This window comes from Lagenorhynchus albirostris, chromosome 8, assembly GCF_949774975.1.
Source record: "Lagenorhynchus albirostris chromosome 8, mLagAlb1.1, whole genome shotgun sequence".
NCBI lineage: Eukaryota > Metazoa > Chordata > Mammalia > Artiodactyla > Delphinidae > Lagenorhynchus > Lagenorhynchus albirostris.
The window spans coordinates 85,816,130-85,832,214 of record NC_083102.1 but is presented as its reverse complement, the minus strand read 5'-3'; the positions used below and the strand labels follow the sequence as shown (position 1 = coordinate 85,832,214).

Sequence of the window (16,085 nt, the reverse complement as noted above, 5' to 3'; positions counted from 1 at the left end):
AAAAGTATTGAGTTTTGGGTCTTCCCTGGTGGCGCAGTGGTTGAGAGTCCGCCTGCGGATGCAGGGGATGCGGGTTCGTGCCCCGGTCCGGGAAGATCCCACATTCCGCAGAGCGGCTGGGCCCATGAGCCATGGCCGCTGAGCCTGAGCATCCGGAGCCTGTGCTCCGCAACGGGAGAGGCCACAACAGTGAGAGGCCCGCATACGGCCAAAAAAAAAAAAAAAAAAAAAAAAAGTATTGAGTTTTGAATATGCAAGTGTAAGCAGTATCAGTAGTAACAATAAGCTAGAACTTATCAGAGATGTACTTGAAATCATTTAGAGCTGAGACCAATCTAATTTTAAGAAAATTAAATATAAAAGCGTTGTTACAAAGTGAGACGAATCATTTGCTGTTTAGCACAAATAACTACTTAATCCTTAAGTAATGAACTACCTGGTACATTAAAAATGTGATTAATTTAATATTTTAAGCAAATTTATAATGCTTAATGACTTTCCCTTACTCCTTAATAAATGGAAGAAAATCATTCGTTAAAACTAAAATTTCTTAAACTTAGTAAGATCTGAGAATACTAAGAATGTATTATTAGTATCACTGTACACTTTGAAATGAAATCTAAAAGGAACATGACGAAAACCTTCAAAGTTGCTACAACCTCTATACTTTCATAACAGAACTGACAAACTTTTTGCAAGGAATTTCTGAGTGATGAATAAATGATACTCAATATTTCCAATAAATGATGCTCGAATAATAACCTTAATTTGATACCGTAGTTCATAGTTTAAGGTGTTTTAAAAAATAACGTTGAAACAAAATTAGAAAAATATTTATACCTTAACTGACTGTAAGATGCTGGTCCCCTGTTCAGTTTCAATTTTGCAATTATCACACTCAATATTTTGGACTTTTACACAGCCAGACCCTGATGACTTGATATTCAAATCTAGAAATGAAAAAAAGAAAAACCAAGTTAGTACTACGGTTAATGAGCTCCAAAGCATTTCAGTGTCCCGCAGAAATCCAGCTACTCAGTTTACTGAATCCTGGAAAGAACACAGCTGTCAGCAGCCTCTCTCTAAAGGTAAGGGATCTCCACCACAGCAACAGGACCAAATGTAAAGCCCTTTTCTACCAGTTTTTAAAAAGCAGTTATTTCTGTTGGCAGATATCATCTAAAGAGAGAAAGTAACATAGGAGATAAGTAAAGCAGGTCAAAGATTCCAGTTCTTATAGAAGATCATAGAAGCCTCTTCGCCACTGAGAAAATACACAAACACAGATTTGAGTAAGAGTGCAGCAAGTTAACAAGTCATTATGGTGAACTGGATAAGTCAGTTAGCTTATTCTCTTCTATATTCATGAAAGTTTAAAGATTTGTTCCCAAACTTTCCCCAAGTTAAAAAGCCTACTGCAGGAGTGGCATGGATCAGTATATATGACCATGAGTTCAGTTTTCAAATCCTACCGCTAACCTTTCATATGTAAAAAAAGGAAGATATTATCATGCAGCTATATCACAAGGTATCTGAAGTAATAAAAAGTGGGAACAACTTTGAAAAATCTAGTACTGAATAATATTAAAACCTCAAAATTGTGGATAAATAACAGTGATATATACGAAGAAAATTTGGCAAATAAGCCATACTTAGCTTTAAAGTTTAACTTTAAATTCAATTTAAGGTGTAACCTTAGGTGTCTCTGTATAAAAAAATCTTTAAAACACTGATATTTAATACCTAGTTCAAATAAATATTGATAATTTCCCTTAAAACAGATCAGAGAATTAATGCTACCCCAAACACAAACTACTGGGGTCTTAGCACTACAATTCCAATAGTCATGACATAAAAATCAATCTCTACAGTTGAGTATATGGCAGTCTCTATAAAGGCAATATTTTGGTTGGGATTAATATAAAATACATAAAAAGACAATTTCACCCCATACTTACATGGATGCAAATGTAACTGCAAAACTTTCAGCCAGTTAAGTAGTGTTACAACATAAGGTTTGATCTCGAGCAGTAATGATAGGCATGGGAAGAAGAAAACAATTTCTAAATATACTCTACCCTCAGTAGGTGGGTAGAGAAGTTAAGGCTACATACTGAGTGGTAGTAATGCTACGCTCACTCATTCACTGAAACAGTTATAGACGAACTGGAGGAACACCAGTAAGTATGAGTAAAATTGAATTATGTTGATTTGAGGGCCTGTGGAATATCCACATATTAACACTAAATTGGAAATGAGATTCTGGCTCTAAAAAGAGGAATCAGCAAATAATAAGGTTTGGGTAGTTCCATTTTTATCTGTGCTGCCATAAAATTTTGCTTATCCCTATTTCAATACTCAGTCTATTTTGTACTGCATAATACATTGGCAAATCTTCCTCCCCACCCCAGACTGTTAACATTTTGAGATCAGGGTCTCTTATTCACCTAGGCTAGTTAAAAAAAAGTTGAGAAGCAATAAGGCATAGTGGTTCAGCAGACTCCAGTCAGTTCAAATCTCAGCTCCACCACTTTATATCTGAGAGAAAATAGGCATATTTCTTGATCTAACCCCACTACAAATTAAATTTCATGAAGGCACGGATTTCTTCTACTTGTTCACCCACAATAAGTACTTAGTATATGAAACTTGCTGTATCTCAATTCCCTCATCTTAAATGGTGACAATAAGTGTCTATAATACAGTGCGACTGTAAGGATTGGAAAAGATTATCTTAGAAGTGTTAGTTGCTATTACGATCTTCATTAGTATCTTCCTTCAGTCCCGGGAAGTCGGAGAGCAATGGAAGACTTTCCTAGAAAAGTGCTGCGTACACAGTCGTTTCCATGTGAGAAATAACATGGAACCCAAATACCTAGGAAACATATCTGGCAGCCATTATCAGTTGAAGTTTCCCAGGCAATCTTACTATGTGTTTTTCTTCATGGCCTGCTACTCAGAGAAAATCTACTTAGGCCAAAATGAGTGGTGACGTTTTCAGTAAGAAGCCGGGTGTCTATCAGAAACCAAACACCTGGTCCAGGTTCGATGGAACATGCTATAGACAAGGCTGTTTGGGGACAGACGCCAGGCAGTGAGCAAGGGGAAACGCGGATGGTCTGCCATGCCACTGAGTGGATTATCAAGATACTTTAACCCTGAAAAATACACCACATTGTTACCGACAAAGTGCAGTGACACAAATAGGAACAAAGTGCCAAAGGAGAACAGAAGGGGCTCCACAAATGTTATTCGGCTTAGATTATTCCAAATCATGTTTCCATTCAATTTATAAAATTGCTGTAATTGAGAACCTAATTCCTAACTACTGCCCAGAAACCCAAAGCACAACAGAAAAAAAGAGGCAACCTCCGAAGGCGTAAATTGTAAATTAGGTTGCAAAGTCAGATCCAAAGGGACCAATTAAAAACGCACGTCGGCCTAATTCTATAAATTCACTGGATGTGCCCTGGGACCCAAGCCCGTTTAAACTTCACTTGCCAAACTTCAGGGGCGCGTTCACTTCCACGGACGCCTGGGGGTCGATGACGTCAGACACGATGGCCACCTCCTTCTGCGCCTCGTCGTACCTCACCTGCAAGCTGGCCACGGCCCCACCCTCCACTCCGCTCACCGCCACCAGCACGCGGTCGCCATCCGGGTAGGTGAGAGGGTCCAAGGGCCTCACGGCTAGGGAGCACGGGAGCCGCGTCCGCAGCCGGCCGAAAGGGCTCACCAGAAGTGCCCACTCCTTCAGAGTCCGGTGCGCGGGACCAGACCGAGAGACGTCGGGCTGGGACCCACCTGAGCCGTACAGCCGGGCCTGACAGGCCCCGCACGCACAGCGCCCCGCGACCTCGCTGGCCCACACTCGGAGCAGACAGAGCCGGAGGCAGCCCAGCCCCCATCCCGAGCAGGGGACGAACATGGCGTGCTCTCACGCTCCCTCAGATCACCTCAGCCACAGGCTAGTCTCGCCACGGCCAGTCGACTTGGCCGCTGTGCCGGCGCAAGTCAGAAGGGAGACACTTAAGAGGGTGTGCTGAAGCAACAGCAAGACTGCTCACTTCGTTCAGCAATTTAAACCTCAGCTACACACGCCTCGGGGGCAAATTGGAATTTCAAAGCTCTAAGTATCCACGCTGACCGTGACTCCTCGCCTACTCCCGCCCTTTCGCAAAGGCCGGTGGGATAGGTAGTTCTAATGAAGTCAGACGTCGAGGGGCTCGGCGGCTTAGAAACTACATTTCCCAAGAGGCAATGCCCAAGGTTGTTAAGTCTAGTAAGAGCAGGTGTTACGCGGGACTCGGAAGGCAAGCGCTCCTTCCCTCTAGCCAATTATCCATTGGAGGGACGGGGAAAAAAAAAAAAAAAAAAAAACACACCAGAATCCAACTGGCCAATGGAAAGCGTGGAAGGCGAAAGATGGGCAAGGCTGTGTGGTTTCCTTGGATACCGAGGACGCTACTTCTTTGGAGAGGGTGGAGCTTTGGAGTGAGACGAGGAAGCCAAAACTCACAGAGAAAAATAGGAGCCTAAATAAGGATCAGGACCGAGGGAAGTGGTAGGAAATTGCGCTTTTAAAGGTGAGAACTAGATGCAAAATAGGAGTACCCTCAGTGAGTGGTTAGTTCCAAACTTCATTAAACTAGTGCGGGGTACCCTGGGATAGAGAATCCCTAGGCAAGAGGATCAAGACCAGTTAGTGTTTTCTGAGGAAACTCCCTCTTTGATATCAAATGTAGGAATAGGGTTAGAGTCCTGTCTCCTTCCTGACTAAGTAATCTTACGTCAGTCATTGAACGTCTCTGGGTTTTAACCGCTCGCTTTTAAAATGAGGTCAATAATACTTTCCTTGTCTTACCTCAAAGGGTTTTTGTAGGGATCAAATGAGATAATGGATGTGAACACGCTGCACAGGCTGCCAAGTTGCAATTTAAATTATTATATTTTTATTTTATAGCATAGACTCTAAGTTACCAAGAAAAATCTGAGCGATCACGATTTGTGTTGACAGCAGCACTGTTCCCTTTGACTACAAATGATCCTCAGTTTTAGGACTAAAATAAGATAGAGAGAGAGAGAGAGAGAGAGAGAGAGAGAGAGAGAGAGAGAGAGAGAGAGAGAGAGAGAGAGAGAGACATAGTGCCATGGGAAGAGTATGGAATTGGTTATTTTCCTGGCTCGGCCATTGGTTTATCTGTGTCACCTACACCTGTTTCTTCCACTTTAAGATGAAGAAGGATTGTACTAAATGACTCCGTAAGGTCTGTTTTACCTTTTATTATTTTGTGGGCAATTTAAAAATGAGAAAAGATTTATTTTCTCCTTTCCTGCTATCTCTCCCTTTCTGTGCCAGTTCCTCCTCCTACAAATTATTCCCTAAGTTCTTTAGCAAAGACACCCTGCAAACAATGACGTCCAATAAAATGCAAGTGCTGAAACTGAATGCCATAAAAAATTGAAGCCCTTGGCCAAGTGCAATAACCAGAATTACTGGGAGTAATAGTGATAGAGGGATGGGCTAAAGTCCTAATGAACTGAGCTAAAGTCCTCAGGGGCCCAAGTCATAGGGTGCTTTGCAAGCCATTACCTTGTTAGAAATTCAGTGTTTTTCTTAAGTTATCCTTTCCTCCTTTCTGTCCCAGTCCTTCCTCCCTCCTTATTCTTTCTCCTTATGAAGGCTCACAATAGGTGCAAGCTTTTAGGTTCACCAAGTTCCCACTGCATACTAGTTCTATCCTTGGCTTTGTGTTTCATTTGGTCATAATTATTCAAACTGATCTTCAAACGGTCTTTTTAATGAAAACCCACGGGAATACCTTTGAAAAAGGCATTGGTTTAAGCAAGTTGAGAATGCACTTAAATTTTTTGTACCCATGCCAAATATTTTTAGATTAAATAGAAAACCCTAATAGATAATTTTGTTTCTATGGTAATTTTTCCTTTTCTGACGCAAACCTAATTAGTGGAATTGGCAACTGAACAATAACTGCATATGTGGCAAAATCATTGTTTTACTATTTTCAAATAAACAAAAGAAAATTGACCCAAAATTACTTTTTGGATCATCTGAGTTTTAAAATTATGTATATTAAGGTTAACGTAAGATATTAAAAATTTATTGATACTTTTAAAAGTCTAATGACATGTATCAAGTCTGTCCACATATCAGTAATGAGCAATAAAAGTACTACCTTCCACCTGTATGACATTATAGTATTCAAAGCATGTTTACATGTATCATCTCATAGTATCCTCACAAAACACTCTGTTTGGCAGGGCAAGTATTATTTTGCTCACATTACTGATGAAGAAACAAGTTTTGAAAGATTAAAAAACAATTAGAAGGTCTGGCCGTCTTACCACTTTGTCAAAATGTCCTTCTATCTTCCTGACACCTTTGGAGAAAAAAAAGTTATTTATGAAATGAATAGAGAGTCATATATAACTCTCCCGCATATTTAGAGTTCACTTGTAGCGTACTTTTACACGTTCAGTTTTTTAAAAGCCATTCCTGTGGTCATGAACATGTCCAGCTGGTAGGAGTGTAAGTTATTAAAACATTCAGAGTTCAGTTTAGCAATATGCATAAAACACCTTAAAAATATGTGTATCCATGACCTGGAAACTGTACTTCTTGGAATTTAATGTAAACATAAAATTAATGATGTTCACAAAAACTTACATTTGTGGAATTTTTTTTCAGGATTACTTACGATAGTAAAGAATTGAAGCAACTTAAATGTCCAAAAATAGGAGGGTGTTACATAAATTGGTTACGTATGGAATATTATGCAACTTAAAATTGTATTTTGAAAACTATTCAATGAAATGGGAAATCTTCCATAACATAATTGTAAAGGAAAAACCTACAATTCTCCTTCTGTGTATGTCTCCTCGACTCTCACACAACTACCACACTCACATAGCTTCACTTCTGACACTTCTAGTAATCAAATCTGTGGAGGTTTTCCCCCTGCAACAAGCGACAATTTAACTCACTTCTGACACTAATGTTAGATCCCACAGGTTAGGGGCTCATTTCCCCAAAACCACTCCCATCCACTTCAGATGCCAGTCACAAGTAGTAGGTCCTCAGGTTACCCACAGCTTCTATCTCCTCTGGCTACAAACTGGAGATTCCGACAACCCGCTCCTCAGGTTCTATTAATTTGCTAGCGTGGCTCACAGAACTCAGGGAAACACTTAAATTTACCACTTTACTAAAGGATTTGATAAAGGATGCAGATGAACAGCCAGGTGAAGAGATGCAGAGGGTGAGGCCTGGGAGGGTCTGGACCACCAGAGCTTCTGTCCCCGTGGAGCTGGGATGTGTCCCCCCTCCTGATGTGGGTGTGTTCACCAGCCTGGAAGCTCTCCAGACCCCATACTAGTGGGAATTTTATGGAAGCTTCATCACATAGGCATGATCGATTATTAACTATATTTTCAGTCCTTCTTCCTTCTCAAGAGACTGGGGGGTAGGGCTGGAGATTCCAAGCTTCTAATCATGTCTTGTTTTTTCTGGTGACCAGCCCTCATCCAGGAGTCTACCCAAAGGTGCTTCATTAGAACAAAAGACATTCCTATCACCCAGGAAATTATAAGGGTTTCAGGAAGCCTTTATTAGGAGCCAAGGGCAGAGACCTATATATATATATATATATATATATATATATATATATATATATATATATATATATATATCTATTATCTCATAGTAATGTTAAGTGACATTAGTAGAATACCAAATTGTATGTATAGTATGATCTCAATTCTATAATAATAATAATAATAGGAATTTTAACATATATTCCATAGAAACAATTGCAGAGAGAAACACACAACTTGATAACAATGCTTATCTCCAAGTAGTAAGATGAATTATTTCATTTTTTTATGTGTCTTCAATAATGAACATATATTACATTTATAATTTAAAAAATTTAAATGCACTTCTTAGCATATATTGTTTACTAAGACTGAATCAAATAGTGAGTCAGTCTTTCTTACCATTTAAATATTCTAAATGAATATTTTACTTAATTTAATAATTAATATTCAATAAATGTACAATTTAATATACCAATGAAAATTCCATATTGAAATTTTGTCTGAGATATTTTATGATTGACTATTCTGATAGTTAAAGCCACAATTTAAGCAGCTGTTGCCTAAACTAGCCTAGTGATTAAATCTTGACACCTTGCCCTGTGATGATGAATTAACAATTTCACACAGCCTAATGGAACAAATTTATTAAACACTGGATTATACATTCTGTAAAGTGAGTTACATTCTCTCATTGAGGGATGGAGTCTTTTCAAGTGTTGGGGCAGGGCGGGCGGGGCCCCTGCAGCTGGGAGTCCCCTCCCCCCCAGGGCTCTTCTTCAGACTTTCCTGAACTTTGGCTGAAGTCCCCTGGCTCCTGGCTGAGCTCAGGAGATCCCCTCTGTTTGTCTTCCATCCCCTTCAGAGGGGCCAACTGCTGTGGCTTAGAGAGTCCTCTTGGAGAAACCCATCATCAGCCCCTGAGGCTCTCAGGCTGCAAAGTCATAAATATCCAAGACCTCTTGTCCATGATAGGAAATGGTCGCCATGTTAAGTTCTGTGGACTGAATCTATTCAGAAAGGGATATCTCTCAAGTTCAAAAAAGGGAAATTTACTTGCCTTGTGCTACAAAAATAAGAAACTTAAAGATTTGTCCTTAAAGATCCACTGACTTGCAACTTCAAAGTCCTAGGCGAGGATAACTTGTTATAAGTACTTTCATTACAGCATTAAAAAATGCCAGGTAGGGGCTTCCCTGGTGGCGCAGTGGTTGAGAGTCCGCCTGCCGATGCAGGGGACACGGGTTCGTGTCCCAGTCCGGGAAGATCCCACATGCCGCGGAGCGGCTGGGCCCATGAGCCATGGCCACTGAGCCTGCGCGTCCGGAGCCTGTGCCCCGCAACGGGAGAGGCCACAACAGTGAGAGGCCCGCATACCGCAAAAAAAAAAAAAAAAAAATGCCAGGTAGGTTTTATAAGTCGATGAACTCTACAATTCCTACACCTTACGAATGACAGATGATACTTGCATGAAATTGGCAACTGTCTTCCAGGAAGCCCTAGGATTTACAAGATGCTCTGAGTGACATCAGTCACAAAAACCATGTGTGGACAGCCACAACAGACTGTCACAAAAACGAAAAGACAACCTACAGAACGGGAGAAAATATTTGCAAACGATGTGACCAACAAGGGCTTACTTTCCAAAATATACAAACAGCTCATACAACTCAACAACAGAAAAACAAACAATGCAATCCAAAAATGGGCAGAAGACCTAAATAGACATTTCTCCAAAGAAGACATACAGATGGCCAATAGGCACATGAAAAGATGCTCAACATCAATAATTATTAGAGAAATGCAAATCAAAACTACAATGAGGGGCTTCCCTGGTGGCACAGTGGTTGAGAGTCCGCCTGCTGATGCAGGGGACACGGGTTTGTGCCCCGGTACGGGAAGATCCTATATGCCGTGGAGCGGCTGGGCCCGCGAGCCGGGGCAGCTGAGCCTTCGCGTCTGGAGCCTGTGCTCCGCAACGGGAGAGGCCACAACAGTGACAGGCCCGCGTACCGCAAAAAAAAAACAAAACAAAACAAAACAAAAAAAACTACAATGAGGTATCACCTCACACCAATCAGAATGGCCATCATTGCAAAGTCTAGAAATAACAAATGCTGGAGAGGGTGTGGAGAAAAGGGAACCCTCCTACACTGTTGGTGGGAATGTAAGTTGATGCAATCACTGTGGAAAACAGTATGGAGGTTCCTCAGAAAACTAAAAATAGAATTACCATATGATCCAGCAATGCCACTCCTGGACATATATCCAGACAAAACTATAATTCAAAAAGATACATGCACCCCTATATTCACAGCAGCAGTATTCACAATAGCCAGGACATGAAAACAACCCTAAATGTCCATTGACAGATGAATGAATAAAGAAGATGTAGTACATAGACACAATGGAATACTACTCAGCAATAAAAAAGAGTGAAATAATGGCACTTTCAGCAACATGGATGGACCTAGAGATTATCATACTAAGTGAAGTCAGAAGGAGAAAGACAAATATCACTTATATGTGAATCTAAAATATGACACAAATGAAATTATCTATGAAACAGAATCACACACAGAGAACAATTTGGTGGCTGCCAAGGGGGAGAGGGTTGGGAGACGGATGGAGTGGGAAGTTGGGGTTAGCAGGTGTAAGCTTTTATGTATAGAATTTATAAATAACAAGGTCCTATTGTATCGCCCGGAGAACTATATTCAGTATCCTGTGATAAACCATAATGGAAAAGAATACATTAAAAAAAAGAGTGTATATAGAACTAAATCACTTTGCTGTACAGCAGTAATTAACACAACATTGGAAATCAACTATACTTCAACAAAAAATTTCAATAAATGGACAGCAGAGGGCATGAGAGAGTTTTCAGAAAAAATGTAACCTAAAGAAAGGATTCTGGAATTCAGTTTAAGTGGGGGAAGCCCTAGGATTTTGCTAACTTTCTTAATCATAAACTTTTGAAATAAATATATATTATGACCTCTGTTCTTCTTATGAATCTTAGTAAACTCAATAATCTAAACAACTAACTAACAATACTGAGAAGTAGTTAATGAATATGTAGGCAGTCCTATTTGAAATCTACATGTTATTTATTTTGATGTAGATGATGTACAGGAAAAAGCTTGTTATTTAATGTAGTCAAATTTCTCTCACTTTAAACACCTTGAGAAATTGCCTAGTTTACAAATATCTGAAGAAGATTCTCATGGTTGGGGTGGATATGGGTACTTTGTACATTAAAGCAATATGTATTTGTGTGTGTGTGTGTGTGTGTGTGTGCATGTGTAAGATAATATTTATTGCAAACAGAAGGCTAACTTATAATAGAAAAACTTTAAAAGCTCACTTTAGGCTAGAGTTCTTGTATGTGCTAACACTTCATTCCATTTCTACAAAGTAGTAATAGTGTTGCAACCATTTACACTGTAGTAGCATTAATATACCCTTTGAGTAGAAATTCCATTTACATTTTATATAATTTGAGGCTATGCTGTTAGTTATGTATAGGTTCAGGATTAATATTGCTTCCTGATAAAATTTTATTGTCATTAAATAATGATCCTCATTATCTCTAGTACTGCTTTCTATCTTGATGTATATTTTTATCTAATAATAATATTTTCATCCTTTTATTTCAAACCTGTGACATTATATTTGGGAGTTGTCTCATAAACAGAATACAGATAGATATTTTAAATCCAATTCAACAATCTGTCTCAACAAGTAAATTTAATCCACTTACTTTTTTTGGTAATTACTATTACATTTGTAATTATACTTACCATCTTCTTTTGTGTTTTCTATTAACCTTGCCTTTTTTTGGCCTTTTTGTTGCTGTTGTTCCTCTTTTTCTCCATTCATATCTTAGCTTAAATGTTTTTCTTTGTTCACCTTTTCCCTCTGTAGTAATTTGAAAGGCTATTTTACTTCTAATCATTATCCTAAAATTTTTCACATACTCACTTGACTTAGCAAATGGCTAATCAATATCTCCATCTTCCTCTCAAAGAACAGCATTCTTTAACATGTCTTTTCCCTTCCATCTTCCATGTCATTTATTGTCTTGTGTATGTTTGTTCCACCTTGTTTTTGAAGCCACATGATAGTTGTTGCTATTTATATTTAATGCTTATTTAAATTTAGCAACATTTACCAATTTATTTGCTCATCTCTTTCCTTCTAGATTCAGTTTTGTTTTGTTTTGTTTTAAATTTATTTATTTATTTATTTATTTATGGCTGCGTTGGGTCTTCCTTGCTGCATGCAGGCTTTCTCTAGTTGCATTGAGCGGGGGCTACTCTTCGTTGTGGTGTGCGGGCTTCTTATTGTGGTGGCTGCTCTTGTAGCAGAGCACGGGCTCCAGGCACGTGGGCTTCAGTAGTTGTGGCATGCGGGCTCAGTAGTTGTAGCGCATGGGCTTAGTTGCTCCACGGCATGTGAGATTTCCCAGACCAGGGCTCGAACCTGTGTCCCCTGCATTGGCAGGCAGATTCTTAACCACTGCACCACCAGGGAAGCCCCTCAGTTTTTTACTGAAGTATATTCATTGTATATATTCAATGAGAGTCTCTGAGTAGTTTCTTCAGACTTTGAAATGTTTTTATTTTTACCTGCTCTCTTAAGTAATAATTTAGCTGACATATACTGTCTCTCAGTACTTTGAAGAGGCACAGTTTTTACTAATGAGAAGTCTTCTATCTGTCTAATTTAGTTGCTTTGTGGAGAGTCTGCTTTTTCTCTTTGGTGATTTTTGGAATTTTTTTCATTGTTTTAATAGTTTACATTTCAGCACTCTGTGTAGGTTTAGTTCTTTTTGTTTGCTTTGCTTTGTTTTAAAGTCAAGTTTATTGAGGTATAATTTACACACAGTAAAACTCACCCTTTTTAGGTATACAGCTCTATGAATTCTGGCAAATACATAGAGTCATGTAACCACTATGACAATAAGGATATAGAACTTTTCCATTACTGCCAAAAGTTCCCTCATCTCTCTTTGTAGTCAATCCTTGTCCCCCAACATTCACCCCTGGCAACCACCGATCCATTATCTGTCCCTATCCTTTTTGCCTTTTTCAGAAACTTATATGGTAAATGGAATCATATAGTATATAGCCATTTGACTTAGTATAATATATTTGAGATTCATCCATGTTGTTTTATGTATCAGTAATTGGTTTCAGAGTTTTATTCCATTACATGCATGTACCACAATTTGTTTATATATCCAAAAGTTGATATTTTGGTTGTTTCTAGTTTTTGGTGACTACATAAAGCCAATATAAGCATTTGTATATAGTTTTTGAATGGATATATTTCTTCATTTCCCTTGAATGTGTATTTACATATGAGTGGGGGATGGCTGGGTCATGTGGTAAATGTATTTAACTTCATAAGTAATATTTAAACTGTTTTCCAAAGGAGCTACACAATTTTGCATTCCCACTAGCAATATGTGAGAGTTCCAGTTACTCCACAGCCTCACCAACACTTGGTATTGTCACTTTTTTTAAAAACCACTCTAATAGGTGTGTAGTTCTCTCTCATTATGAGTTTGATTTGTATTTCCCCAATTACTAATGAAGCGAGCATATTTTCACATTCTTATTTGCCATTTGTATATCTTCTTAGGTGAAATATCCATTCAAATCTTTTGCCCAGTTTTTGTACGTCTGTTTGATTTCTTATTATTGAGTTTTGAGATTTCTTTATATATTGTTGATACCAGTCTTTTGTCAGATACATTATTTGGTCACATTTTTTCCCCACCTGTGGCTCTTGTTTAGTTTCCCAACACTGTCACCTGAAGAGTACATCCTTTAAATTTGAAAAAGTCCAATTTATCTATTTTTTTCTTTTATGATTGTGGTTTTGTGTCCCATCTGAAAATAAAACAAAACAAAAAAACCCAAAACTTTCTCCAAACCTAGGTTGCAAAGATTTTCTTCTACATTTTCTTTTGGAAGTTTTTTACTTTTAGGTTTTACATTTAGGCCTATGCCTCATTTCAAGTTAGGTTTTGTAAATCATGCAGGCTATGAGTTGAGGTGCATTCTTTTACATAAGGATGTTAAAGATCAGTTGTTCCAGCATCATTTTTTGGAAAATATCATCATCTTAATGGATTAAAAAGAAAACATGTAGCAAAATTCAATACCCATTCCTGATTAAAAATCCTCCATAAACTTGGAAGAGAAGGAACTTCCTCCACCTAATGTAGGCATCTATGAAAAACTTACAGTTAATACCATATTTAACCATAAAAGACTGAATGCTTTTTTCCTTTTAAGATCTGAAACAAGGCAAAGTTTTTCACTCTCACCACTTTATTGTCCTAGAGGTCCTATACAGTACAATAAGGCAATAAAAAACTGAAAGGAATCTACATTGGACAGAAAGAAGTAAAATTTTCTATGTGCAGACAACATGATCATCTAAGTAGAAAATTCTAAAGAATATTATACAAAGCCAACTGAATTAATTAAAAAGTTTACAAGATACAAGATCAATAAGAAAAATCAATTCTATTTCTAAGGACTAAAAATGGCATTTAGAAATTGAAATTTAAAAACAATACCATTTACAATAGCATAAAAAATGTGAAATACTTAGGGATAAATTTAATGAAATACATGCAAGACCTATTTTCTGAAAACTGTAAAACATTGCTGAGAGAAACTGAAGAAGATCTAGATAAGTGGAGAGAAATACCATATTCAAGTAAAATAAGACTCAAGATGGCATATCACTCCACACTGATGTATTGATTCATTGGTCAGTCAAAATTCTAGCAGCCTTTTCAAAAAATAGAAATTGACAAGTAACTTCTAAAATGTTTATGGAAAGGTAAAGTACCAAGTACAGCCAAAACGATTTTGAAAATAGAACTAAGTTTGAAGACTTATACTACTTCATTTTAAGACTTACTGTAAAACTACAATAATCAACATAATGTTGTATGGCTATAAGAGTAGACATTTAAATCAATGGGACAGAATAGAGACTATAGAAATAGACCTACACATATATGGTTAGTTAATTTTTGAGAAAGGTGTTATTATAATTATAATATGACAATGGGAAGAGGAGGCTTTTCCCAACAAATGGTGCTGGAACATTAAATATACATATGCCTGTCCATTCACTCTTCAAAAGAACATCAACCTTTACTTCACACCATACACAAAAATTTGAAATAGTTAAAAGATGCAAATAGAAGGCCTAAAACTATAAAAGTTCTGGAAGAAAATACAGGAGGAAATCTTGTGACCTTGAGTTTGGCGAAGATTTCTTAAATAAGATACAAAAAGCATGAACCATAAAAGAAAAAAACCCAATAAGTTGGATTTCCTCAAAATTCAGAAGTTTTCTCTTCAGAATGAAGAGACCAGGAGAGATTGAGAGAAAATATTTATGAAACGTATTGATAAAGGACTTGTATCCAGAATACACAACAAACTCTTACAACAATGGTAAGAAGAAAACCTGATTTTTTTGTTGTTGTTGTTTTTTGCGGTACGCGGGCCTCTCACTGTTGTGGCCTCTCCCGTTGCAGAGCATAGGCTCCAGATGCACAGGCTCAGCGGCCATGGCTCACGGGCCCAGCCGCTCCACGGCATATGGGATATTCCCAGACCGGGGCACAAACCCATGTCCCCTGCATCGGCAGGCAGACTCTCAACCACCGTGCCACCAGGGAAGCCCAAAACCTGATTTTTTTAATGGGAAAAATATTGAATATACACTTAAACTAAGAAGATATATAAATGGCAACTAAGCCCATAAAAATATGCTCATCATAATAAGTCATTATGGAAGTGCAAATTAAAACCACAAAATTAAAATTAGATACCACTACATACCCACCAAAATGGCTAAAACTAAAAATACTGACAATACCAAGTGTTGACAAGGGTGTGGAGCAGTGGGAACCCTCATACACTGCTGGTGGGTATATAAAATGGTACGGCCACTTTGGAAAACAATTTGACAGTTTCTTATAGAATTAAACATAACTTACCATATGACCCAGTAATTCTACTCCTAGGTATTTACCCAAGAGAAATGAAAACATATGTTCACATGAAGACTTGTACTTGAATGTTCATAGCAACTTTATTCATAATAGCCAAAAATGAGAAATAAATGTCTATCAACTGGAGAATGGCAAATAAATCATGGTGTATTTGTACAATGGAGTAGCATTCAGCAATACAAGAAATGAAATACTGATATCCATAGCAGTGTAGATGAAACTCAGAAACCTTATGCTTAAATGGTAGAAGACAGAAATATATATGATTCTATATATATGAAATTCTAGAAAAGGCAAAAATACTGGTTGTAACCAGGTGCCTGGGATGGAGGGGATGGGGATAGAAGGGGCACTGGCTGTAAAGGGGCATAAAGGAACTTTTTAAAAGTGACGGGAATGTTTGTGGCAGTGATTACAC

The 16,085-nt window shown here is 38.1% G+C and overlaps 2 protein-coding genes across 3 annotated transcripts in view; both read right to left on the bottom strand.

The window, feature by feature from the left end:
• Positions 1 to 4,164, bottom strand: part of FAM185A (family with sequence similarity 185 member A) — a 66,989-nt gene extending 62,825 nt beyond the window's left edge. Inside the window, exons 1-2 of one of the 2 annotated variants that reach the window (XM_060157233.1) lie at positions 3,502 to 4,164; positions 841 to 950 (exon numbers count right to left, since the gene is read on the bottom strand). In XM_060157233.1, the coding sequence (XP_060013216.1) occupies positions 841 to 950; positions 3,502 to 3,928 (537 nt within the window). In that variant the 5' untranslated portion in view covers positions 3,929 to 4,164. The remainder of the gene's footprint in view (positions 1 to 840; positions 951 to 3,501) is intronic. The other variant, XM_060157232.1, reaches the window with a different exon arrangement.
• Positions 877 to 16,085, bottom strand: part of GSAP (gamma-secretase activating protein) — a 234,015-nt gene continuing 218,806 nt past the window's right edge. Inside the window, exon 36 of the transcript XR_009542040.1 lies at positions 877 to 950. The gene's annotated coding sequence lies outside the window, so the exon portion shown is untranslated. The remainder of the gene's footprint in view (positions 951 to 16,085) is intronic.